This window comes from Pterocles gutturalis, unplaced genomic scaffold (assembly GCF_000699245.1).
Source record: "Pterocles gutturalis isolate BGI_N339 unplaced genomic scaffold, ASM69924v1 scaffold45470, whole genome shotgun sequence".
In the NCBI taxonomy this organism is placed as follows: domain Eukaryota; kingdom Metazoa; phylum Chordata; class Aves; order Pterocliformes; family Pteroclidae; genus Pterocles; species Pterocles gutturalis.
The window spans coordinates 528-25113 of record NW_010147526.1 but is presented as its reverse complement, the minus strand read 5'-3'; the positions used below and the strand labels follow the sequence as shown (position 1 = coordinate 25113).

The 24586-nt window shown below is 40.8% G+C and overlaps 2 protein-coding genes across 2 annotated transcripts; one reads left to right on the top strand and one right to left on the bottom strand.

The window, feature by feature from the left end:
- Positions 1 to 11: 11 nt before the first annotated feature.
- Positions 12 to 10175, top strand: LOC104457796 (transmembrane protein 117-like; the record flags this gene model as incomplete). The annotated part of the gene is made up of 2 exons (XM_010086076.1): positions 12 to 141; positions 9535 to 10175. Coding segments are annotated over 2 exons (771 nt in total), but the record flags the coding sequence as incomplete, so codon positions are not given.
- Positions 10176 to 22594: 12419 nt separating this feature from the next.
- On the bottom strand, positions 22595 to 24076 carry ARRDC5 (arrestin domain containing 5; the record flags this gene model as incomplete). Its single annotated transcript, XM_010086075.1, has 2 exons — positions 22595 to 23188; positions 23871 to 24076. Coding segments are annotated over 2 exons (800 nt in total), but the record flags the coding sequence as incomplete, so codon positions are not given.
- Between the last annotated feature and the right edge of the window lie 510 nt (positions 24077 to 24586).

Sequence of the window (24586 nt, the reverse complement as noted above, 5' to 3'; positions counted from 1 at the left end):
TTTTTTAACAGGACTGGGAGTTTCCACATTTTATGGGTGATGTTGAAGTAAATCTTCCAGGCTTGCCATCTGCACACATGCAGTTCAAAGTACCTTATTTCCAAAAGATCTTGAAAGAGGAATATCACATACATATAACAGGTACGTAATCTTACAGATTGTGGCACACTCACACAGTGAACTGCTTCTGCATAATAAATGAATGCTAAGATGTTCTTAACCACATACTTTTTGTGTGTGTGTGTGTCTCCCAGATTGCTATTTTTCTATCTGTTTATCTGTCTATATCCATATCATCCGTATATAAACATCTCAGGGAGATGAGAAACCTCTGTCTTAGGAATCAGAGAGACCTGCTCTTTTTCATGTGTTTCAGCAACTTCTTGTGACACTAAGTAATAACTAGTGTAGCTTCAGACATCTTTTATCTAAAATTGCTCTCCAGGGGAATTAGTGGCTTACTTCATTTCCAAATCTCTTATGCGTTCAGATGCCTTTGCTATGATTTATGCTAATATCTTTTCATAACTGCGGTTATTCTCATCTGGCAAAGGCCAGTCATAACCATACTTCCATCAGTCATCTAACCAGAAGCAGACAGTTAAATAACCTCAAATAAAATAGAATTGCAGTTATTCAAATGGATGGTACATATAGATAAAAAGTACCTGATCCTTGCATACTGTGAGACAGTATTTTAGTAACTGTAGGGAATGAAAAAGAGAAGAGGGTTAAATAGGGATATATATTTTGGTTTTACCTTCAAGCTATGCAGAAAAGGCATAGCTCCTCTCTCTGTATTGGGAAGAGGTGAACAATAATGGATAGCAAAAGAATGCAGGTGTGAACTGACAGTGGTCTTTAACTGCTAATATAAACAATCACAGCACATGATACTGTGCAGGAATAAGATAGATGAGAGCATCAAATGGCACAGCCATATGAAACTCCTGCAGAGCAGGGACAAAAGGAGCATTCAGAGATGATACAAAGATAAGGCCAAGAGCTAGCAGGTGAATCACAAGCTCACCAGGTAGCAAAAGCCAAGGGAAGAAAGTGTGCTGAGGAGGAAAGAATGGTGAACCCAGGACTCAGTCGAGATAGGCTGAATGAGGCTTCAGAAAAGGCATTTTCAGCAGAGAAGGCAGAAATCTGAGTAATCTGATTAAAAACCAGAAAAGAAGAGAAAATGAGTGCAAAAGTTACCTGCTGGCTATCGAATGAGGGAAGGCAAATGGGCCAGTAGGAAGTACAGATGGAGGGACAGAAAATTTTTCCAAATTGGATGTTGGTGACCTGCTGGAATACTGAAAGAGAACAGACAGCCGTCAAGAAGAAAGAAGGGCTGGGGTACATCTGTTTGAGCCACTGGTGGTTTATGGAACAGGTTGAAGTAATCTCATGATCAGTGACTAGTAAGTGTAGGGTGAGAGAAGATGGGATGTTTACATGATAAACACGTTTTTCTCTCCCAAGTGAGCAAAAAGGGAGAGGAGAGAAAAATAAAGAGTATAAGCATCAAACATTTGATGTGAATTATAGGTATGGTATTCAGGGACAGTGAAAAAGGCTTCTTTTCTGCTTCTCAAGACTAGAGCATGAATTTGGAGGGGCTCAGTCTCACAAGGTGCCCAGATGCCCTGCAGTTATTCCATTGTATAAGAAGAGGTAGTGGAATAGGTGCACAGAGTAGTATAAACAACTGCGGAATGGTAGGGTGGGCTGTGCCATCAGCTAAAGAAAATCAGGATATAATTAATGTAGTTGAAAAACAGTGTGTGGTAGAATAGGGACTGAAGAGCAAAGAACAGTTTTGCATTGTAGAAGAAACAGGGATGTTGATGATAATCACGGAAGAGCAAAGAATAAACAACAGCAAAGAACATAAATTAGGGATCAGAAATACAACTGCTAGCAGTGCTGCTGTTTGAAAACAGACCAATGAAGAGAAACCAATATTTATGCATTGTAGAGTCTTCTGCAGAGAGGACTTGATGCCTTTCTGATTTTCTGGTGAGAAGGCGTTCTTTTAATGAGGATGAGCTAATGAATAGTGGCCGAGGAATATTTTTCCCTGCTCAGCATTAACAAGGTCCATTTATTAGATTCACTAGACAAATCAATCCATTTGACTGCACCTCACGTAGGCTGTCTACCGAGTGCCTGTTTTATCTCAGTGCTACACCACCCTTTAGGAGATCTAATAAACAGCCATAACACATGGCACAAGAACTTCCCTCTGGGTAAGCTTTTCCTGAACCATCTGTTCTTGCCATCAGTTCTTGTCTTAGGTTAGGGTATCATCTTGGATCATTTTCAAGCTCTAGTTATTGTGTAGATGTGTAGATACTTGTGATTTTCACTCAAATTGAGGAGCTAATAAAAGAAAGAAAGAACTGGTTCAGTATATATATAGCAAGATGCACGTAATCCATTCTAAAATGTGGGTAGAGTGTGATGCACGTGAATGCAACTGCAGCAGATGCCATGAAGGTAGGACATTGATAATGGTGGAAAGCCTGCTGTATTTAAGCCCTGTTTAATACGTGGGGTCAAGAATGTTAAATTTTACCATATGACTTCTTTGTAGTAACAGGCAGGTAAAGAATACTAAGGCCTGAATATTATTTACTTTAGTACTTGCTATAGGGATAAACTCAAGCCATAAATCTATGACCTGTGCCCTGATTTATAGAAACTGGAAACCCTTTTCTCCTGAATAGCAAGGAGAAAGAAAGCATGGCTCAAATAACATTTACCATCTTTTTCCTGGCAAATTTTATTCTTCATAAGTTCTTTGACAGTCTGTTTTGGTCACTGTTGATTGTTATAAATAAGAGCAGCTCTAGGACTCCCCTGGGCAGCCCTGTTTGGTGCTGGGTTGCTCTAATGAGCAACAGTCCCACAAAGAAGCACCTCTAAGTGAAGGGACATTCAGAGGACTAAAGGACTTTAAACCACCTTTCTGTTGATGTGTGCTTAATGGCTTAATGCAAGTCCTGTACAGATGAAGGATTTCACAGTCACATGATCTGTGTTGCCAGCTCTCCTGATTTTATCACGTCTTACTTAAGTTGCTTTTTTTTCCTTCTATTTTGTCTTAAAGTCTTAGCTCCTGAATTAAGTGACTTTTCCAGAATTTTGCCTTTCATATTTTTAAAAATAAAGCTCATGATTGCAGAGGAAAAAAAAAAAAAAGAAAAAAAAGAAATGTTGTTTCTGCATAACTCCATGTCTAAAAAAGCAGATAAATAAAAGAGTAGTAAGTGTATTATTTTTAACCCATGTTGCTACTTTAAGCTGTTAACATGCTTTCTTAGACCTGATTTGCTATTTCTGAATGTGGTAAATTGGCAGTAATGTTGAATTGACATCTGCAGATTGTAGCTGATATGCTTCAGCGTAATTTTAAATTTGCTATCAAAGCATATCTTATTTTTACTGGTAACTGAGTACCATGTTTTGCTCAAATTTCTTTGCATCTAGGAAGTCTTAGCAAGTATCTACTCCATATTAAATGTTTTTATCCTGTTTTGATAGCTGCTTTTATCTGTGAACATCAAATGTAACTTGAATTCCTGCATCTGCTTGACTCATCTGGATTTCCCTTGACAGATCGTTTGCTGCAGTGTGTGTGTTTTCCTTCTTGGGCTGCTGTTTATGAAAGTACATAGTCTATCCTAGTTTCTATAATACCCAGGGAAATTTGTAAAACTTAAAAGTAAGTTTTGTTACTTCAGATTCTTTCATGGTTAAAAGGCACTAGGGGGCCAGAATGGTACCCTTTAATAGCATCAATGGAGATCCAAGAGCATCTGCTGTCAAGTATCTGGATAAGTTTCAAATAGGAAATGTTAAGGTTTGGGTATCAAAACAGATGGGAGATTTTTCTGGCTGTTTATAAACGTCGCCCAAAGGAGAAATCATCACCTTCATGGCTGGTGAGTGCCTAGCATGACTGGCTTGTAGAGTTAAACCAAAATTGTGTCTAGATTCAGACCAAGCACTACCTACACAAGGGAGCCTGTGTGAAAAAATAGGAAGGTCAGAGGTAAAAACAAAGCTGTCCATGCAGACAGATGTGAAAAACCTCAGAGGATTTGCAGCTTCGTTCAGCTGTGAGTGGTCTGTGTGCATGCATCTAGCTAATAACACTAAAGTGACAGAAGATATGAAGAATGTTTTGAAGATACCTGAATGTTTTACAGAGGTGTCTGAATGTTTCAGACACAAATTGCAATTGAGGTAAGAATCTAAAGTCAACATTTCCTACAGTGGCCTCTGGCTGCAGTGGCACAGCATGAAGCCACTTGAGTCTAGTCTTAATAAGTGGGATTTTCACATTTCCTCTTGACCTCAGGAGAGATGCTGAGGACTGGCTTCCACATGAGATCTTTTTTTTAGGGTATGACTGCTATGTTACAGCATGGACATACAAAAATAAAAATGCTCCAGAATCAGCAGCTGCTTTGGGATATTTGGAGCTGTGGGATCTGCCTCCATTGCCCAGTAAATCGGTTGCGTGTGGGATTGTGGACTGGTTGCTGAACATCTCATAGGCCTTAGCCTCTCCAAAAATGAGCACTGCCCAGACATCTTGTTCAGCTGGCAGAAATAGGTGCCTTTCTGGAAAAAGGAAAAAGAAAATCTATACCTCCTTCACCACAAGAAAGCTCCTGGTGTTCACGTACAATGCAAATTTATTCAGCTTTGTCAGGGAGGGGAGAGTGTTTCTAAGCAGAGTCCTGTATAGGCTGGTGTTTAGATCATGGTCCAGCAATGCAGGTCTAAACTGCCATAAGTGGAGATAGTTCTAATGTCAACGTTTCCCATCTGGTGAGTGCCCTAGCCATGAGGATACAATCCTCAACAGCCATGCTTTCTTGGAAAACAGGGTTTGAGGTTTCATCCCCAAATAGTGGTTGTAGGCTACAACACCTAGAAAAGGGTTTCACTTTCTGCATCACAGCTTCACAGAGGCACCGAGCATATGCTCTTGGCTAGCTACATACCTCCAATTTTTCTTTTTTAATATCCTTATTGCACCAGATTTCAATATTGCACCACATTTCCCAACACACCAAACCAGATTCCTGACTATCCAATTGTCCTGCACAGCATGTAAAGACATCAGCGCTGTGAAAGCCAGTCATCAACCAGGTCTTTTTTTAGGTAGTGCATGGCTAAATGACCCAGCCTGTTTTACCACCTGATTTTTTCTTCATTGTAACTTAATTGAAGAGTCTGGGTATAATTCTTTGCAGTTTGCTGAAATGATTAACTAGCCTTCCAGTCTTGAGAGCTGATCTTACTACATCCTTCCGTTCCAAATTGTGTCTATGAAAAATCCAGCTGCTTCAAGGAGGGATAAATTGTGCAGGTGTATGCCAGTATTCTTGGCCACGCAGACCTCACTGAAGTAGAACCAGCCCTAGAGCTATAGTGGTACTGATCCTACAGAAATTGGTTAAGAAACAAATTAAATGACTTCATAGTGTGCGGCTCCATTTTCTCTTACCACTTTTCATCTGGAATGAAAGTAGAAGCACTATAAAAGAAATTATAAGTATATTTTTAAAGAAAATTAATAGCTATAGCTTCATAATGTGTTTATTCTGACTCTGCAAAACTATACACTTGAGTTTGTTTATGCACAAGGTGAGAGATCAGGAGTGACTTCTAATTTATCACGCTTATTTCCTATGTAAGTTTGATATGTGACTTAAAGTTTGCTATGAAAAGCATAATGCTAAAATTAAGCTGCAATAGACAATTTTGTATACATAGTTTTATAATGTTAAGGGTTGGTCAGTATAATGAGTCTCAAAAATTACTTGTCAGGGAAAGTATGATCAAACAGATGTTTGTGAGTGGAGGCTGTCAGGCCTCTTGCTTCAGTCTCCTCCAACACATTTATCACTGATCTAGAATGATTGCTCGGTAAACTGGGCTTATTTGGCTATCATGCCTACTAATACAGCTGAGTAAAGTGCATGTCATGGAAGAGGGATAGACAACAGAGGACACTGTGTTCTAGAAAGAGGCAAATACTTTCTGTAACCAAGACAGCACTGACTCCCAGTCATTTTGTGTCTAAGAGATTAATGCAGCCTTTAGCTACAGGGAATACTGAGTAGGAGTAGAAAGATGTCATTGTGTTCATATATGGTTATAGTGAGACTGTTACTCATATACAGTATTTGGTTCTGGTGACAACAGTTTTCAAAAGAAAAGGAAAAATCATAGAGCTCATTGAGCGTGACAGTGATGCGAGGATGGAAAAAATATCTAGAAATGAGAAATGTAAGGAGTTTTGAGAAGATCCACTATAGAACAGAGGCAGGTCTTAGGAAACTAGCAGCCACTTAAACATACAGGTTGTGATTCATCTTAGCTGACTGGGGTCTCTGCATCTAAGCTGTCTGTCTAAGCACCCTTTATAGCCCACACAGACCAAACAATCCCAACAGCAGAGCTTAGAGCTGTGCTCCTGCCTGCCTGACTCTGTCTAGGAGCTGAGTGAGGGAGTTTCAAGTTAATGCTTTTTATGAAACAGGAATAATTGAAATGCATATCTCTTAGATCAGGCGAGCACTCAAATTCTTAACATAGGAGGGGTGGAGCCTTTTTTAGACAGATCCATCTCAGAAGAGATTCAGAATTATGAAACCACAGTGCAGGACAGATACTACATGAAGCCAGAGATGAAGCACCTGGCTACCTCTATTCAGCACTTTCAGCGTTTTCTGCTAGCTTTTTAGTCAACTTCTTCACCAGCAGCAGGCTGCCATCTCAAGTCTTACTCCTTAGGTGGTTTGCTCTGCACGTGTCACATTTAGGACAATGTGTTCACACAGGTGATTGCTGTGAAATCCACTGGGTGCCATCATGCCTGAAGAGGAGTTAGGTCATAGCTCAGCATTGCAATGTCTAGGTTTCCTTGGTCAGTCATACCTGAAACCTACAATCAAGAAAAAAATAAGTGCCTTTTGGCCTTTTAAAGGCCATCTCAATAATGTCCCCATTTCATTATGCTTTGTGTCTTGATCTTTCAGTTGTCTGTTTTCTCCCTACACATCTTCACTCCTGCCATGTCTAGCTGAAGGGAATGACCAATACTGGTCCTACATGAGTTTTTCCCCTTCCTAACATCCCTATGATCTAGCAGGTCTCTCTGGAAAGTCACCTGTCTTGGCTCTGCAGAAACACAAAGTACCACAGATTGTATTTTGATTAGGCCAATAACAAAAGAAGTGGAAGGTCTTTTGGTGGGTTTATGACGCATTTCCCTGGAGAAAGAATATGGCTTAAGGAATCAACTTTGGGGCAATACAGCAAGGGGTTGCTTTCTGGTTGAAACAGCTTTCTAGCTGAAACACAGAGTAATATTTGATGACAAGTTGTTGTTTCAAAAAGTACCCAAGAGAATAATCCTAACAGAGAGAGGAAGTTTTGAATGCAGTAAATCATATTTTCTTTCAAACTGACCGTAGATAAACAGATAATTGTTCTAATACTTGTTTATTGTAATTTGTGATTAACCTGTTTTCCTAAGGAAATGAGAATTATGTGATCATGTTCTCTGTGTGGGTTGGTCTCTCTCTCTATACAACACTTAGTCAGCATCAAATAACTTCTGAACCCAAGGCCAGTTTCAAAAACATTTTTCAGAGGATGGGAATCTGAAAAATAGTGACATTATCACTGTGTCCTAAGAAATGGTGGTAAGGTAAAGGAGAATCATCTAAGTTAGTGCCCAGCTGAGGAAAAAGCAGGGAGAATTCAGCTGTTGTATTCTGTTTGACAGAAGCCAATGGAACAGTGAATATGTGTATCCCAGCCAGCCCATCAACACACACTGTGCCAGATGTGTTCTGTCTCTGTCTGTTGAAAGTTCCTACATTATGGGGAAGTTAGGGTTCTTGTGATGGAGAGAAACACAGGCAATATGAGGCATAAATTCACAGGAAACAATACAAAATATTGTATTGCTTGTTATTGTACTGTTTGTTATTGTATTTCATATTTTAGCATCATTTTTGGTGTCTTTGTGTTGATTTAAGGAACTTAAATATTACAAAATATGGTGATAATCTTCTGAAAACATAATTTTCTTTAACAGGTCAGTTATAATATTGATGAAAACCCATTAAAAAAGATAGAGGAGTTATTCACTAATTATGTGAACAGGATTGGCTGCAAGGTCTTTTCAGAGCAGTTTGTTTTCTGGATAGCGACAATGACACAAGAGAATGAACAATCTTGTTCATTTTCAGGCTAAGTATAATCTAGACTAAAGAGCACTATTAAACACAATTGCTGAAATAGAAGGAATTACCCTCCTTACCCTTCTGGAGCGTTATGCTCATACAATTTGAACACACAGATTTTCAGGAACTGTAATCCATTTCTTCTTTACCAAGCCAGTGACATAAGTGGGTTGATAGATACTCTGATGCATTCATTTTCATTTCCCCTTGAAATATACATAAATATGATTCCAGCATAGACCAGTATCATTCATCACCAGCAGGAACATTCCTCCATTCATGTCCTTTTATATAATGCTGACATGTAGATTTGCTCTTGGGTGGTGAGAGTCGTCACTGCACAGGTGAGGTCTTAACAAATGTCCAGCTAGAATGTAAGAGTTGTTTTGCCTATGAAAATAGTATAATTTGGTTTGTGTATTCATAGAATAGTTTAGGTTAGAAGGGACACCTGGAGTTCATCTGTTACAACACCCTACTCAAAGCAGGGGCAACTTTGCAATTGCATTAAATTATCTTTAATGTATTTTGGATGCCTGGAAGAAGCATGCAAAAGAACAGTTTTTAATAATAAAAGGAGAAAGGTTTCCTCCTCCAGTGTTGCAGGATCTTAATGTTAGACTATGAGTCACTCCTTGGAGGAGTTTCTCACTACACGGACTATAGGAAAAGCTCAGCTGACTAGCCTCCCAACACTGTAATCAGCCCTTGCTGTTTCTTGAGGGTGTAATATCTCTAAATCACAGTTTATCCAATTGCCCCCATTGGAATATATCTGCACACCACAGCTGGTCTATCAAACGATACATACTCTTAAAATTAACATAATAACCAAACCCAAAAACTGCAGTCACTTCAGTTATTCCTGGCATATAAACAGTTCTATCAAATATGGCCTTTTCATGGAAATTTTCCATGTGAATATTTTTTAAGCCCTGGAATTAATGCTTTTTTAGATTTATTGGGGTATATGACATCACCTAGTAGTCTAATCAACAAGTCACCTACAAACTGCAATGTGAATTCAATTGATATACTGCTGTGCTTCTGTTACAAAATCATTTTATTATGTGACCAGAACAATTGTGCAATACTAAGGGATATTCAGCATAAATCTGACTGTGGTGGAAATTTTATTACAATGTTGCTTTATAGATTAATTAAAAAATTATTTTTTTTCTCTGAGTAGGTTTTACATATGACTGCATATGTACTGCTTCTAAAATTGATATATCAGGTGACAGAACTTTCTTTTTCCAAACAGGCAAATGGTTTAACTATGGAATTATCTTCCTTGTTTTAATCTTGGATCTGAATATGTGGAAGAACCAAATATTTTACAGACCTCATGAATATGGTCAATATATCGGTCCTGGACAGAAGATCTACACAGTGAAGGACTCAGAAAGCTTGAAAGACCTTAACAGAACTAAATTGTCTTGGGAGTGGAGATCCAATAACACTAATCCACTGACCAACCGGACCTATGCCGAAGGAGACATGTTCTTGCACAGCAGGTTCATAGGCTCTAGCCTTGATGTCAAATGCCTGGCTTTTATTCCAAGTTTGCTGGCTTTTGCTTTGTTTGGTTTCTTCATCTGGTTCTTTGGGCGATTTCAGAAAACTGACCAAGGCATGGAGAATTTAGACAAATCATACACAAGAATGAAACGAAAGTCACCATCAGATATGGGAATGACACGAGAAAACACACAGGTGTTAGTAGAAGAACCATTAAATTTTCAAGAACCACATCTTGTATCCATAAAATCAGACTTAAGTGAAATAGTTTTTAATTCTTCTCTCCTAACTTCTGAAAACTTGAATGCACAACTGAATGAACAAGATAGCCCTTTACAGCCAGTACCAGAGTCCTCCGTCCCTAAGAGTAATCCTGTGACATAGAGGCAAATACCCAGGAAAATTAGTTTAAATAAGCAGTTACTATAATATTTCCATTTTCTCTTTTGTAAGTTAAGATTTACATAGTGTTTAGAATAAGAAACTCAACCTATACCAAAAGGTGCTCAGCATGCATTTTCTAGGAATTTTGTTTTTTATTTCTATAATAGTACGTGCCTACTGTATATCTAACATTCCTTTATAGATTGCTTCCCAAAATTGCACAAGCTATTTATTAATACATTACCTTAACTGTATAATAGTGTATTAGATGATTACTTGCAGGTATAAAATTCTACCGTGGTGGTGCCTTGAGACATTAAACTGTTTTTTTAACTCAACACTAGATGTATAGCACAGTTCTTCTAACCTATTTTGCAATGCTTTTTGTACTTAATTATTTCAAGTATCATTTGATGTCTTTACAGAAGAGATAAATACAGTTATTCCTAAAGAAGGGTTTCTGTTAGGACATCACAACTTGACTTTGTTATTTACTCATCTGTGAAGCCACTGACTTTGATGACCAGACTGCAGAGAAGCATGTTGATTACCTTTTAATTTTTGCTGGCTAGCTGCCAAACACCAATACAGATTCATTATGCGGTAAACAGCAGAGTGATAATACAGTATGGGTCACTACTTGTGAAAATATGACTTTCTCCATCAGTAATAGCAATTAGGTGATAATGCCTAATTATATTTTTCCTAATTAAAGATAAACTACTCCTTGATTAAAAGTTTTGCCCTTCACCTTTTAGAAACAGAGGTGAAAATACATGGTCGAAGCAGCTCTTTCCATCATCACACCAAACCTGTTCAACATCAAAGAGCCCGTGGAGTGATTACAGTAAAGGACACAAAGCCCATTAAATCCAGTATTTGTGCAATTTTGTGCAAATGTGGTCTGGGCATACATGAAATATCATTCATTTGAAACACACCACACAGAGACAGTCTACCTTCTCCAAATACTGACAAAATGTTTAGGGGTTTTAATTAAATCAGATTAATAATTAAATTTTGTTGTACCCTTTTTTTCCTCCTTTCATTATCCGTAACCTGGAAGCAGAAACACAGAGAAGATGGGGGTTTTGCTTTTTTGAAGGGGACAATGTAATGTGAATTCCTCCGCTGTATGATCAAACTATATGCACTAGAGAAATTGCATATCTAAAACATCAGAAAGACTCTGATTTACCTCTGATTTAGTTCTATAAATTGTTGTTACAAGTTACTAAATAATAAGTAATTTTTAAATCTGAATTATTTCCCTGTCATTTACTGGTGTCGCTGTATTTTGTCTTTGTGACTTTTTTATCTCAGTTTTTTTTTGATCTATCTGCTTTTAAGTTTTCAGAACTCTGACTTTAGCATGCATAACAGAACTACGCATTTATTAACTGTCACTTGAGAGCCAATTTTAATAAACATCATTCAACAATTGTTTATTATGAGGCAGGAACATATTCTGTTAGTTTTGCAAATTTTTAAACATTTTACCCATGGATTGTCCTATTTAAAATCAGAAATATTTCTGACATCAAAAAATACAGGCAGTATCACAGTAATGTCAAAATAAAATATTTTTGCTTATGGAACATTTAATATTTCATCAGGAGAAATACTTATAATCAAACTAAATTTTTATCCATTAAAAATTACGACTAAAAATAAATCTGTTAGCTTTAGCCTGGTGCAGCCTATAAACTTATTTAGTTGACTTAAGATATAGTAAAAGACAAACCATTAATTACTAATGCTAAAAGACCATGAGATCCTGCTCATACTATATAAGAGGTGACTATATCGATGTTTGACTTTCAAACAGCATTTGGTTTCTTAATAGCTGATTAATTTTGAAATAGGTGATTGATTTTGCAGATATATGCTTCTCTGTATGTTTTGAACACTGTGACCCCAAGTACTGAAAATCTCCCGTTAGCTCATTTCTCCTTTTTGTCCATGTGAGTGGTTAAATCCATTAATAGGTAGGCAAAAAATGAAAGAATTACTTGAGCCTTACAGCCTACATGATTACATTACTCTAACTGTTATTAAGCAACTGATCCGCAGCTAAAATAATTCTGTGACCTCACACTGAGTTAATGCTTTTAAGGTCATTATAAGCTTGCATGAAAGAGAGAAAAGCATCAAGTAATTCTAGATTTTGCATGAGTATTTAAAGTAATGGACAAGCAGAGAGACTGCTTATATCATGAATTCATAAAACATTAAAAGAACCAGTGTAGCCACTCACCATGGTCAACTGATCAATTTAATGAAAGGAGAAAGGACTCCTCCATTGTGTGGGAGTCTCATTTGTAAACAGAGACACAGATTGGAGGAGAGAGGAGTATTTCCACTCTCCAGTTCCAGTGTTGAGTTTGAGAAGCCTGAGTTAGGTGGCTAGGCTTACCCTGGGCTCCTTCTGAAGTAGGCAAAGACTTTGGAGCTGAACACCCTAAAGGCAATTCAGTACCTGACTTTTGTCATTTATCTCTGCGTTAGAAAGGACCAGAATGCAGCAGAAATGGGTTTGTGGAGTGAAACACTGCTGAGGAGCCAGTGCCCACAGTTGGTACATTTCAGGGATTTCCTTCAATTTGGCTCTTATCTGGTCCTTATAAACTGGATACACAGGAGTGGCTGGGGTACGTTTCTGACAAATCCTGTTTATGTGCAGAGACCATGTAATTTGAATTAGGAGGGAGTAAGTGGGCACAATCTAAACGGCATTCGTGAGCTGAGCTGCTAATACAGAACCATCCTCAGTCTTCTCCTGAAGCAACTTGTTTTCCTCCAGGGACTGTAGAAGGGTCCATGGAAGACTGGGTGGCTAAGTAGGAGGCCTAAAATTGGTTACCCAAAATGGATATAATTCCTTCTCCAAGCACATTCATTGTTTTCAACTGTTGTTCATTATTAATATTCTGAAATGCTTTGCTAACTCAAACCACTTTGAAATGCTTTCTAGCCTGGTACCCCTCACTGGGACCTTGATATAGATGGCTGACCTTTTCCTGAAAGCCTAACTATTACAGAAGTTTTTTAGTCTTTTTTTCTTTTTCCTAAAGAAGTTGAAGAATCCATAGAAGGGAAGAAACTTGAAGTGTTGATTTTTTCACGCACTGCACAATTCTCCATTCTGCCCTCTGTATTAAAGCATCTAGCAGCTGCCATCACTACAGGGCTGGACTGTGTCTGCTTTGTCAGAGATCAGCTTTGGCATAATAGTTCTTTTTTTGCTGTAGATACACTGTACAGTGATGGATGATAGATACTGCCTAAAACAGCATACATAGAAAAGACATATCTAGGATAAGCACATAAGACTTATGAGCCCACAGGTGCCTATAAATTGCCTTAGCATCCTCAACAATTACCTTTGCTGAGATGGAAATGACATGGAGGAAACAGAAGGTAAGAATATTTGTAGAATAACTTAAATATAATGGTCATGCTTATGAAAGTGTATGTATGTCTAAAATCCAATTGTATAAAATGTGTATGTATGTACGTTAGCAGCCTAGGGATTAGTTGATTCTGTTGCAGGAAATTGCTGAGTCTCTCAAGCAGAAGATGCTACTGCCCTCTTTATTCTATGTTGCTCCATGAGTTAGTTACTCCAGGTTGCTTCATCTTCTCAGCCTCCACTTCTATTGCCTAGAAAGTGCAAAATCAAAAAAGAACATTTAATTGCATTATCTGCTTCCCCAAATTATGGTCTTGTCTAATTTATGCAGAAAGTAAATTTGTGCTGTTGTAAAAAACTTCTGTTCTCTCCAGCTAGTATCATCATACTTTGGGCTACTGCACTGCCTTACAGTATGTGTTAAATTATTGCTTTTCCTGCGGTGAATAGCCTCCGTCATGACAACCACCTGGAAACAGAGAGCAGACACCTCTCAAAGGCTGGAAAGGCAGCAATTCAGATACTTACTAGACTGGCAAGTTCATTTTCCCACAAGTGAACAGGTTATGACTCACTAGTAAAAGATGTAATGGATTTTTAATACACTGCCCTTAATTTTAACAGTCTCCTAGGAGGGGCTCAGTGGGAGAGGACTTTTTATCTCAGGACATAAATTTAAGTAGTTACAGTCTTGCAAGCAGAGTGTTTCAGCTTTTTAGGTTGCATTTAAAAGTAACCAGCTTAAACTTTGAGCAGATTGCAAGAACCATAAAAATTAGACAGATCAAACTGTGAATAAGAACATAAAGTTGATTCACTTGTAGTTGCCTGGTGCAGAATATAGACAAAACACACATGTATCAGATGTTAGAGTGACCCTGTGCTTGGGATTATGGACAGTCACATGCGAAGATTCAACTGTATTCATTAACAGTTTCAGTCCCTTTATCAACGGAGATGCCACGGCAAACACTAGACAGACCAGCTCTTCTACCATACAGTCTCTTTCCTGTCCATCCATTCTAAGTCAGAAATTACAATGGGGTTGTTCCTTTCCCTGTGCACTCAAAACCTTTGTGTCTGGAGCCTGGGGTCCCTGAATGTGGTGTGGCATGTCATTGCAATGCCTAATATACAAACTCCAAGTCAGACAACCAAGGGCAGTCAAAAAGAGGAGGTCTGGTCTGTGAGTTCCACAGCCTTGAGGTGAAGAAGGACGGCTTATGTGACCGTTTCAGAGGCAAATTACTAAATAAATGGAAGTCCTGTTTCATAGAAACATGAGGGGACAAACGGAGAGACAGTAAATCACTAGAAATCCTTTCCATTCCCTTCGGACATTCATACAGAAGCAGCAAGTCCCTGTTCCCAATGCTCACAAACAATTCTCAGCTTCCAGATGACTTCTGGGTGAGTAGGCCTTCTGGGTGACTAGGTTTTAACACCATCTTGTTTCCCTCCTAACAGTTCCTCTGCACGGGGGATGTCAGCTGCTTTTCACTGTTTTGGGGAAAGGAGTAGTTGTCTGAATGGGAAGTAGGGAAGAAACTTATGAAGGAGAAGCCCCATAAGGCTGGTACTCTCCACAGAAAACTCCTTATTGGAGAGAGGAAAAGAACGAATCCAGCTGCTTTGCAAAGAGAAGTGAAGTAACATCAAATCCTTTCAGAAATATATGTGCAGCAGCAGCACAGTCACAGAGGTACTTCTAATCATGTTTTTCCTTTGATGTGTAGCGATTAGGGTCTGTGGAAGAGCAGCTTATCTGATTCCTGCGGGCAGGTTATAGACCTGGGTCTCATGCTGCTTTGTGACATCTGGAGCATTTCTCTGCATATTGAATTCCTTCTCTTCCTTCCCCTCCTCCCCACCCTGTCTGTTTCATTATTCTGTTTTTATTTCCAATAAATTTTTATTGTTAGTGACCTAAACTGCAAATCACCCACCAAAGGCCCATAATTGCTGTTACTGATGCAGTGCCATCTGTACACAGGCTCTGCCCAGCCAAGGAGATTCTGCCAAAGCAGCAACAGGTACCTTTCTAAGGCTCTGTCACAATCTAGGGACAGATCTATTGCCAACATGGTTCTTTGCAATACTGTATGGAACATCCAAAAAGGTTTTGGGTCCTTCTAACCATGTCCTTCCACAGAGAACTACAAAGTAACATTTACAGACAGAGTTATTTTTATCACTTGACATATTTATTCAAGAAGACACATAACTGTGTAGCTTCTTTAAAACAACCAGATCCCTGCCTCTCCTGTTGCAGGTAACCTGTATTGCTCTCAGCAACATTCAAAGGAGACGTGAGCCGTATGAACATAATAGATGTTTTCCTCAAATCTGCCTTCATTCTAGTTCTTCAGTTCCTGAGGAAAAGGGGCTTTCAGCCTGCTCATGCAGAGAGCCCCAACGTGTCCTGCCTGGCATAGCTTCAAGCCTGGGGATTTTAAGAAAGAGCAGGCTCCTTTCTTCTCTTTGGACAGACAGGTACTGTTGGTGTGGCTGTCTGTGGTGTAATTTCTACCTATTGTCAGGGAAGTGAGAACAACAAGCAGAAAAGAGTCATAGTAGTCAAAACTGAAATGCAATATTTGTTTATAAAAAGTCAATACTGGCTGCTTGTTTGCGCCCTCCTTTTTGCCATCTTTCAGAGAGGCAGTTTGAGATGGATCAGAACATCTCCTCAGCTATCAACCAATTTTTTTCATTGTTTCTTTTTCCCATGGGACCCTTTCCTCCCTTTTCCCACTATTTAAATCTCTTTCATTCTCAGTATCCTCAAAATCATTCTGCAGTTTCCATTTGGGCTCTTCCTTTCCTCTCTGCTTACCTCCCCTTCACTTTCATGGGTTCATAGGATAATTCGGGTTGGAAGAGGTTTCTAGACAAGCTCTTGCACAAATCCAGGTCAGCTCTGAGCTCAAACTTTATCTTTGCAGGTCTTGAAAATATCTAGAGATGGAGACTGCACAACCTCCCTGGATAACTTGTTCCAAAACCTTCTCAGTATTGATGTATAAATGTTGCCACTGGTAGAAATCGCCAAAAAAGATTCCCAGTAGAAATAAGTGGGAATGATCAAACTACGTGCAAACTATGACAAGTGACAGTGTGAAGCCAAGGCTATCGAGATCTGAGCATGGCTCTGTTCAGGTACACTCTGCCCTGTGGGACCAGTTCTCAATAGACGCTACACAAGCTTAACTGAAAGCAGAAAATGGCATGCAAGCATTGAAGAAAATCAAGACAGTTTCTTTGTGATGCTGAAGTTAATTGTAATTATATTTCACACTGAGGTAACTGGTATCTGTTTATTGCCTGGTACTGTACTTGCATATTGAAGAAGTCAATTATCTCTTCAATTTGAAATTCTTGGCTCATGTAATCTCTTACTCTGAGTGAATGTTTAAAATTACTTATGAAAGTGTAATATGTTATTATATTTCACCTAGAAGAACCAGTAGCACCCATTTATAGAATGGATTATTACATTTTTGGAAAACCTGTTTGGCGTGGTCAGTAGGAAACAAATTGAATAGCTGAATGTACTCATTTCCTGAGTCATTAATCCATACAACCATACTGTGATCTTTATTAACTGAAAAATAATTTAGATTAACTGAAAAAAAAAATACTTCTTTCTTCTCAGATTTCCATTCCTATTGACTTTCCATTACTGGCCTCGTGCATGTCTGCATACACAGGAGTGTTAGAACTGGTCTCCAAAAGGAAAAACAGATTAGAAACCAATGCTTGCATGTAATGTGGATGAAGGCTATGCTGGTCAGGAGTTTGTTTTGTTTTAATCAAGGTTTACGTAGTGCAGCTAAGGAGCCCTTCCCTCCCAGCTAGTCTAGCAGAGGCAATCAGAAGAGGGCTGGCCCTATTCAAGTTCTTGTCTGGGAAGGTGGCAAATTACTTAAAGAAATGTGAAAGGGAGGCTGACAACTTTGCGGAAAGGTTTAAGCAGTAAAGGAGAGGATGAATGTACAAAGATCAAGCAAATCAATACGATTTAATCCACATTTGTGTCTTGAAGCAGTAGCTTATCTGAAGAGCCTGTGTAATTTTAAAGGATAGAAAGACAAAGGCAGAGGAACTAGGTAATGAGAGACTACCTGATTCAAAAGCAGCTTTTAAAAAAAGTATTGATGGACTCTTCCTCCATTTAAATAGAGATAAATGTCAATAGTGACTGCTTCTGAGACACTGCATGCCTTGCTGACCTCTCCTTTGAGAGATTTAAGGGGATATAAAGGGAGTTGATGTGCTGGTAGCTACTAAGTCTTTTGGCCTATGAAGCACATACTCAGACATGGTCACAGATGCAGTATTTAATTGTTCAAAAAATCATTTTCTGAAAGCAGGTATAGTTTGAGGCAATAGCAGCTAGAGTTAATATACTCCAGAACTGCAGTGGCTTTAGCTGCTCCAGATGTTTGAGGACCTTTGTGAGGTTCATTCCCTGTTGGCTGTGGCAGCCTTGCCAGTTAAAAAACTGCTGAGGATATGTGTGTGGCTTAACTTCTGTGTCATCCAGCGATAACACAAACCTGATCCCACAAGTAGAGATAATTTCCAGCAATCATTGTTTCTGTGTTTCCATGGTTACTGGGAAGAGAAAAAAAATCAATTTTTGCTTCATGAAACTACACAAAAAAGGAACGTTTCCCAAAATCTGTGCAAGGTTAAAATTAAATTGTGAGCAGACAATACGGCCATTTTCCCTTCATGTGTGCCGTCTCTTTACTCTCTTTCCACCTTTTCCATCACTTCTGACCTGCACAAATCCCAGGAGCTCCGCAGAAAAGCTGCTCCTCAGAAATAATCCCAAGGGGGGCAGAAATCAAACTCTGTCCTATGGGGTCACAGAGGGACTTCAAGTATCGTTCATTCAAAAAGAAAGAAAGAAAAAAGAATACTGATTCCAAGGTCTAAAGGGTTTGTTATTTATATAAATGCAGCTAGAGCTGATGTGGCAGAAGTGACAGTAACCTTCTGCTCCATTTTCACAGCAAGTCTGCCTACAAGGGCCAGTATAATTATTTGTTGAACCTACCGACTACAAGTAGGCTTAGTGTGCAGTATTTAATGAAACCTCCATAGAAATGTGTGTTGTTACACCCAAGAGTAGGGTTTTGTTTCAGTTTTCAAGCCCGGTGATCCCTATATCACATAAGAGAGCAAAGTGATGGGTCCTGAGTTAGTAACCAGTTTGTGCTAACAGGTTTGTGAAATTCATGCAGCGCCATGCAAAGGCCCAAGCTTGGATCCACATGAGCTGTATGGCTATTTTAGGTCAGTGCATCTGAACAGTTAGCCCTGCTGCTCTGAAGAGTGTTACAAAGACACAGTGTAATACTGGTCTGAACAGACTTCAAAGGCATCTAGTTCACTTGGGTGTATTTTAGTGCCTTGCAAAAGGCACATGAAGGAATAAATTCAAGATAGTCCAAATGTCCCTCCTGGTGTTTTGATGGCTCCCACTTTACATCACAAAAATCTCCACCATCTATTTGGAGAAGTGAACCAGGCAGTTTGCAAGACCTTTTCTAGAGACCTCTCTTCTCCATCTTCTGTGGTTTGCTGGAAAAATGTACTTTACTCAAACTACCCACTCATCGTATTGCTCTTGTTACTATTTATACCACAGCAGCATGTAAGTGCCTTAGACAAACAAGACTATAAAGACTGGAAATGAACTGCTTGAAGAATTTGCAATACAAAAGATGTGCAAATGTAGAAAGGAAAATGAAAATGCTAAGATGTGAAATCACTTGCCCCAGTTCCCAGAGATCAGGTATCCCAGTGCTTGTCTATTTTATTAGGACTTTGTCCTTTCTAGTTTGTTGCTGTCAAATGTTTTATTTCCTTCATGAGATTCACACACACAGAGACACTGCATGAGACATCCCAGGAACAGGATTAAGCATATTTCGCCCTGGCATATATTCCATCTGGAAAAATGAAGTTTTTGAAATCAGAAGGCAGTTTTGCTAGCATCAGACACCCATTGTCTCCTGCCAGGAAAATGCCTGCAGGGTGACCATAATGAGAGGTGGAAATACCTCACTTCCTCCTCAGGTGCCTTCCTGAGTTCGCTGATCTCAGTCTGGGTTCAGACATTGTGAGTCTGGAAAACAGACTTCAGCAGTGCTTCACATCACAGCAAGTGACATGCAAAGAAGTTACAAAGCTGCTCTTTTATCCCCCCAAATGTTGACATCCTATTGTTTCTTTGCAAATTATATTTTGAAAAAAAAGGAAGTAGTTAAACTCCTGTTCAACTCCTGTTCATAGTAAATGCAAGAACTACCAGTGTTTATGTGATGGTGACTTCAGAATTTGTACCAGGTTGTGTTTTTCTATCAGCTGTATCAAGTGTCACTGAGAAGCAATGCTGGAAGTTCAAAAGACAAGCAGTGAAAAATATTCTTCTAACATGTTCCTGTCATGTATGCTGTGAGTGCACTAATTTTTGCTCGAACAATGAAACAGGGAGACCTGTAAAACAACAATCCCTTTGTAATGGGATTCTGCACGTAGCGTCCTGATACAGTCTTGTCTGAGATGTGAAGGGGCCCTGCCAGTGTGATAAATACTATTTTTAGGAACAAGATGAGGGGAAATATTAGCCCGGTGAAACCACGTGAGAGCAGCAGAATGTGACAAGTGCTGTGCTATATCTCAGCCTGTGCTCAGCCAGGCTGGGGTGTTTTGCCGATCGAGGTCACTCTGTGCACACACAGGGAATGGGGAAAGGCAGGCGATGGGTGAAACACAGCGCTCCCTTGACATGCCCGGGCAGCTTTGGAAATAGCTGTGGACATGCAAAACCCAGGGCTGGTGCTGCCTGGCAATTTGCTGCTGAAAGCACATGGGGAGTTGCCACTAACAGACCTGCTGCTGCTGTAAATTAGAGTTGGTCAGTGTAATCTCATTTCTAAGCTGTCTCCAGAGGTGGGAGGGGAAAGGCAGGGCTCTCTGTGAGCTGGGGAGCTTGGCTGCGGAGCAGCAACGCATATCTCCAATAGTGAGCTCCTGGCACCAGGAGAGATGGCATCTCTCTGCCATCATGCCTCTGCCCCAGTCTGGTGACGGGGCAAGAAGGTGGAGCAGGAACACACCCTGCATCTTCTATCCTGTTACTTTGTGGGGAACACACAGAAAAGATTCTTTTGCCTCTGCATTTCATCTGTGAAGCCTCTGCCTCATGCTGCTGTCAGCATCCTTCAGCATGGGTGAGACACAGCATCCCCTGGCATAGGCCTCTCAGTGTAGCGGGAGCAGGGTGCTGTCACTGCTTCTTTGCTTCCAGCCTGGCTGGTGATGGCTATTTTGGTCTGGAGACCAGGGAGAGATTTTGGATCACGCCAAAGATGGCATGGCAGAAGGCAATGGTGCAAAAGCACAGGAGGTGGGGGGCACTCAGATGCACACAGGTGTTCAGTGGGGCTGAGCCACAGGGGTGAACGGTGGTTTCTTGCTCCTACAAGGGCCACTGGGTACAGGAACAGATGTAAGGAAGGTGGCCTAATGGTACCCACTGGTCTTTAGCTTACCTTCCCCACTGCTCACTGCCCTTCCCGTGGAACAAAGTGTGGAGACGCAGGGGCACAGGGTGGAAGGTGCTGCTTATGTGTGGGTGTTAGTTGAGGCCATGGCTGTGCAGGTAGGTGGGTTCCATTTAATGACTGCTGCAAGAGCCCAGCTGTGTAATTGAGGCTGTGCCAAGGACAAGGGAGCCCAGCTGCCCTGCATGTGCCCCCCAGAGAGCCTGGGGACATGGCAGGTGCCTGCAGGGGGGACGGGCAGGGCAGCCCTCCCTGTGCAGCACCCACTGGGTAAAAGCACAGCCACAGCCCATCACAGGGCAAAGCTGCTCAGCTCACATGAATTAAATCATGCCAGAATCAGAGCACCTAACTAACCAGCAATCAGTGGACTTGACATTCAGGTCTGATATTAACAACACAGCAGATAAACTGCATTACCAGACACTTAGCAAATGTTAGTAAACACCAATAAAATCCTATAGAATCATAGAACCATAGAATGTTTTGAGTTAGAAAGGACCTTAAAGATCATCAAGTTCCAACCTCCCTGCCACGGGCAGGGACACCCTCCACTAGACCAGGTTGCTCAAAGTCTCATCCAGCCTGGCCTTGAACACCTCCAGGGATGGGGCATCCACAGCTTCCCTGGGCAACCTGTGCCAGTGCCTCACCACCCTCACAGTGAAAAATTTCTTCCTAATGTCTAGTCTCAATCTACCCTCTTTCAGCTTATACCCATTACCCCTTGTCCTGTCATTACACTCCCTGATAAAGGGTGCCTCCCCATCTCTCCTGGAGGCCCCCTTCAGGTACTGGAAGGCTGCTATTAAGTCTCCTCAGAGCCTTCTCTTCTCCAGGCTGAACAACCCCAACTCTTTCAGCCTGTCCTCATAGGGGAGGTGCTCCAGCCCTCTGACCAATTTCGTGGCTCTCCTCTGGACTCTCTCCAACAGGTCCAGGTCTTTTTTATGTTGGGGTCCCCACCGTTCTAACCCCAAAACCTTGCAGTCACCCACACTGACACACGAATGCATGCGTCTTTGCAGTGTGGGCTACACACATATCATGTCCCTGAGACCAGCTGCTTCTCCAGCCTGCCCCAGACAACCGCCTGCTGCCTCAGTCTCTACCCAGCACCACAGCCAGCTCGGTGCAGGCATGCTCTGCATGGAGCTGTTTTCCCACAGACAGAAGCATGACCATCCTCTGGGCCTGCAAAGTGTCCTCTTTCTGTCTAGGCCACTGCTGAGTCTTCTGTTCTTCATTATCCAGTTATCAGGAGTCAGTTTAGCAGAATTACAGGCTCCCCCTATGTGCCTTCCTGACTTGGGGTTTTGGCTAGCTTTACTCCTCTTGTTTTGGGAATCACTGGTTTATCTCTGCAAAAGCAGGCTCCTCCTGTGAAAGCATACAGCTAGTGTGCATGGATTTTGCAGAAAGATCTTTTATTCTGTGGATCTGCTGGCAATTGCTCCTGGGTCAATCTCAGAAGTGTCTCTGTGAAGGCTCTCCCTCTTTGAGATGTGACATTCATTTTCATGCAGAGTCTCGGTGTTCTGCTCCACAGAGAAATGCTCTGGTGTGGCTGCTATGATGATGGGCACCCTGCCCACGATGGTGGATGTGGCACAAGTAACATCAGAGGTTCCTACCAGCTCGTACCTGAACGCCACGATTTTATTTTCCTTGAGAGTGCTGGTGACAGGCATGGGTTTTGGCAGAACCAGCGCACTGGTAACTCTCATGGCCTCAAAGGGGGCCGTGTCTGTCTGGGACTCCAACCTTGTCACTTCACTTCGCTCTTCCAAGGAGCGTTGTTCTCCCCTGCTGCTGAAGCCTCTATACAGGACGATACAGTATATAGCAAAAATGACCTTTCTAACATACTTGCATGTCCTGTTGGCAATATCTGTCATGAAGACAATGGTTTCTCCAGGGCAAAATACTCTTTTCTCCAGGGAAATCCGAAGGATCACAGAGCCATGACTGAAGCAGCAGAAATAAACTACATCCTTCCTGACTTCCACCACCAGTGGGGCCTGCATGAAGAGGGTGAGTGGAAAGGAAAAGCATGGTGAGTTCTTGTTGCTGGATACAGGGTGATTCCCAAACACCACATATATAAACTCATAATGCAACAGCTGAGGCTGCTCAACGTTCCTCACAAGTCCCACCATTAACCCAGAGGACAATTTTCCTCACTGCACTGCACATGACATGACTGAATTATCACAGTCCTCCTGAGCATCTGTGCAAAGAATTCATGTGTACACATGTAAACATTGTCACCTTCACTATCCATACCCAAATTTAAAGGGAGGCCACAAAATTAATAGAATCATCATGTTCTAGCTGTTTTGATGACCTTTGACTGACTGTCCCAGTCTAGGTAGAGTTTCGTAAAAAAGGCACCTCCTATTTGGCGATGCTTGCCCACGGTTTAGACTCCAAAGAAAAAGAATAACCTCCATTTCCCTCAGCCTGGATCTCAAAGCACTCCCTACGTGTCACTCTTGGAGTCCTACAATGCACCTTGTGTACTGAAAAAGAAACATCTCGGTGCAAAAGACAAAGATGACAGAAGATATTGAAGCGTCATTTGAATGGTGAAAGGAGGAAGCTCAGAGCTAAAAGTTCATAGACACGCAGTAGTAAGCAGTTATAGCTCTGGATCAGAACAGGAAAAGTCTGTGTGTCTCCAGCTCAGTTTATTCCCCTTACCATGTCTTTCATGTGTCTTCTGTGGTCACCAGTTCCTTGTAACAGTAAACATCTCTCCTCTTTAGCTAAGACAATTTGGCGGCTGCTGCAAGTCCCTTGAACAAGGTAGGAGATGGAGCCAACTTTGCTGATGAACGTGGAGGGAATATTTGGAGGAAAGCTGAAGTGGAAGTCAAAGGTGTGGACTCCAGAATCAAGCCAGCCATCTGAAAGCCAAACAACATGCTGCTGTCAGAAGCCTTTCAAATATTTAGGATGTTTGTACCTTACAGAAACCTTAGTGTTTCTCCCAGAATCCAAGGTGTCCTTACCATCTCGTATTGCACCCAAAGTGCCATAAAGGCATGATATGGGGTGGACTGTGCATCACCTCTCTGGGTCAGCTGCTGGATGTATGGACCTGTACCAGTCAGCAGAGTTGACAACTGCTAATCTGCCTTATTTTATCACAAGGTTAGCAAATCTGCAATTCCTCACAAACTGTTTAGGATTTTCACTTATCAAAATGGAGTGGCACAGACTTTTAAATTTCCTAATAAGTATTAATAGGCTTTTTGGGAGTAAAGTGGTGTCATAACTCTCACTTATCTTTTATCATTGCCTGTGATAACACATAATGTCTGTGATCAACACCTGTGCATATGATTTGAAATGTTTGTTTCACCTGTGCAAAAGACCCCACTCCCAAAAAAAAAGAAAAAAAAAAAAATTGACAC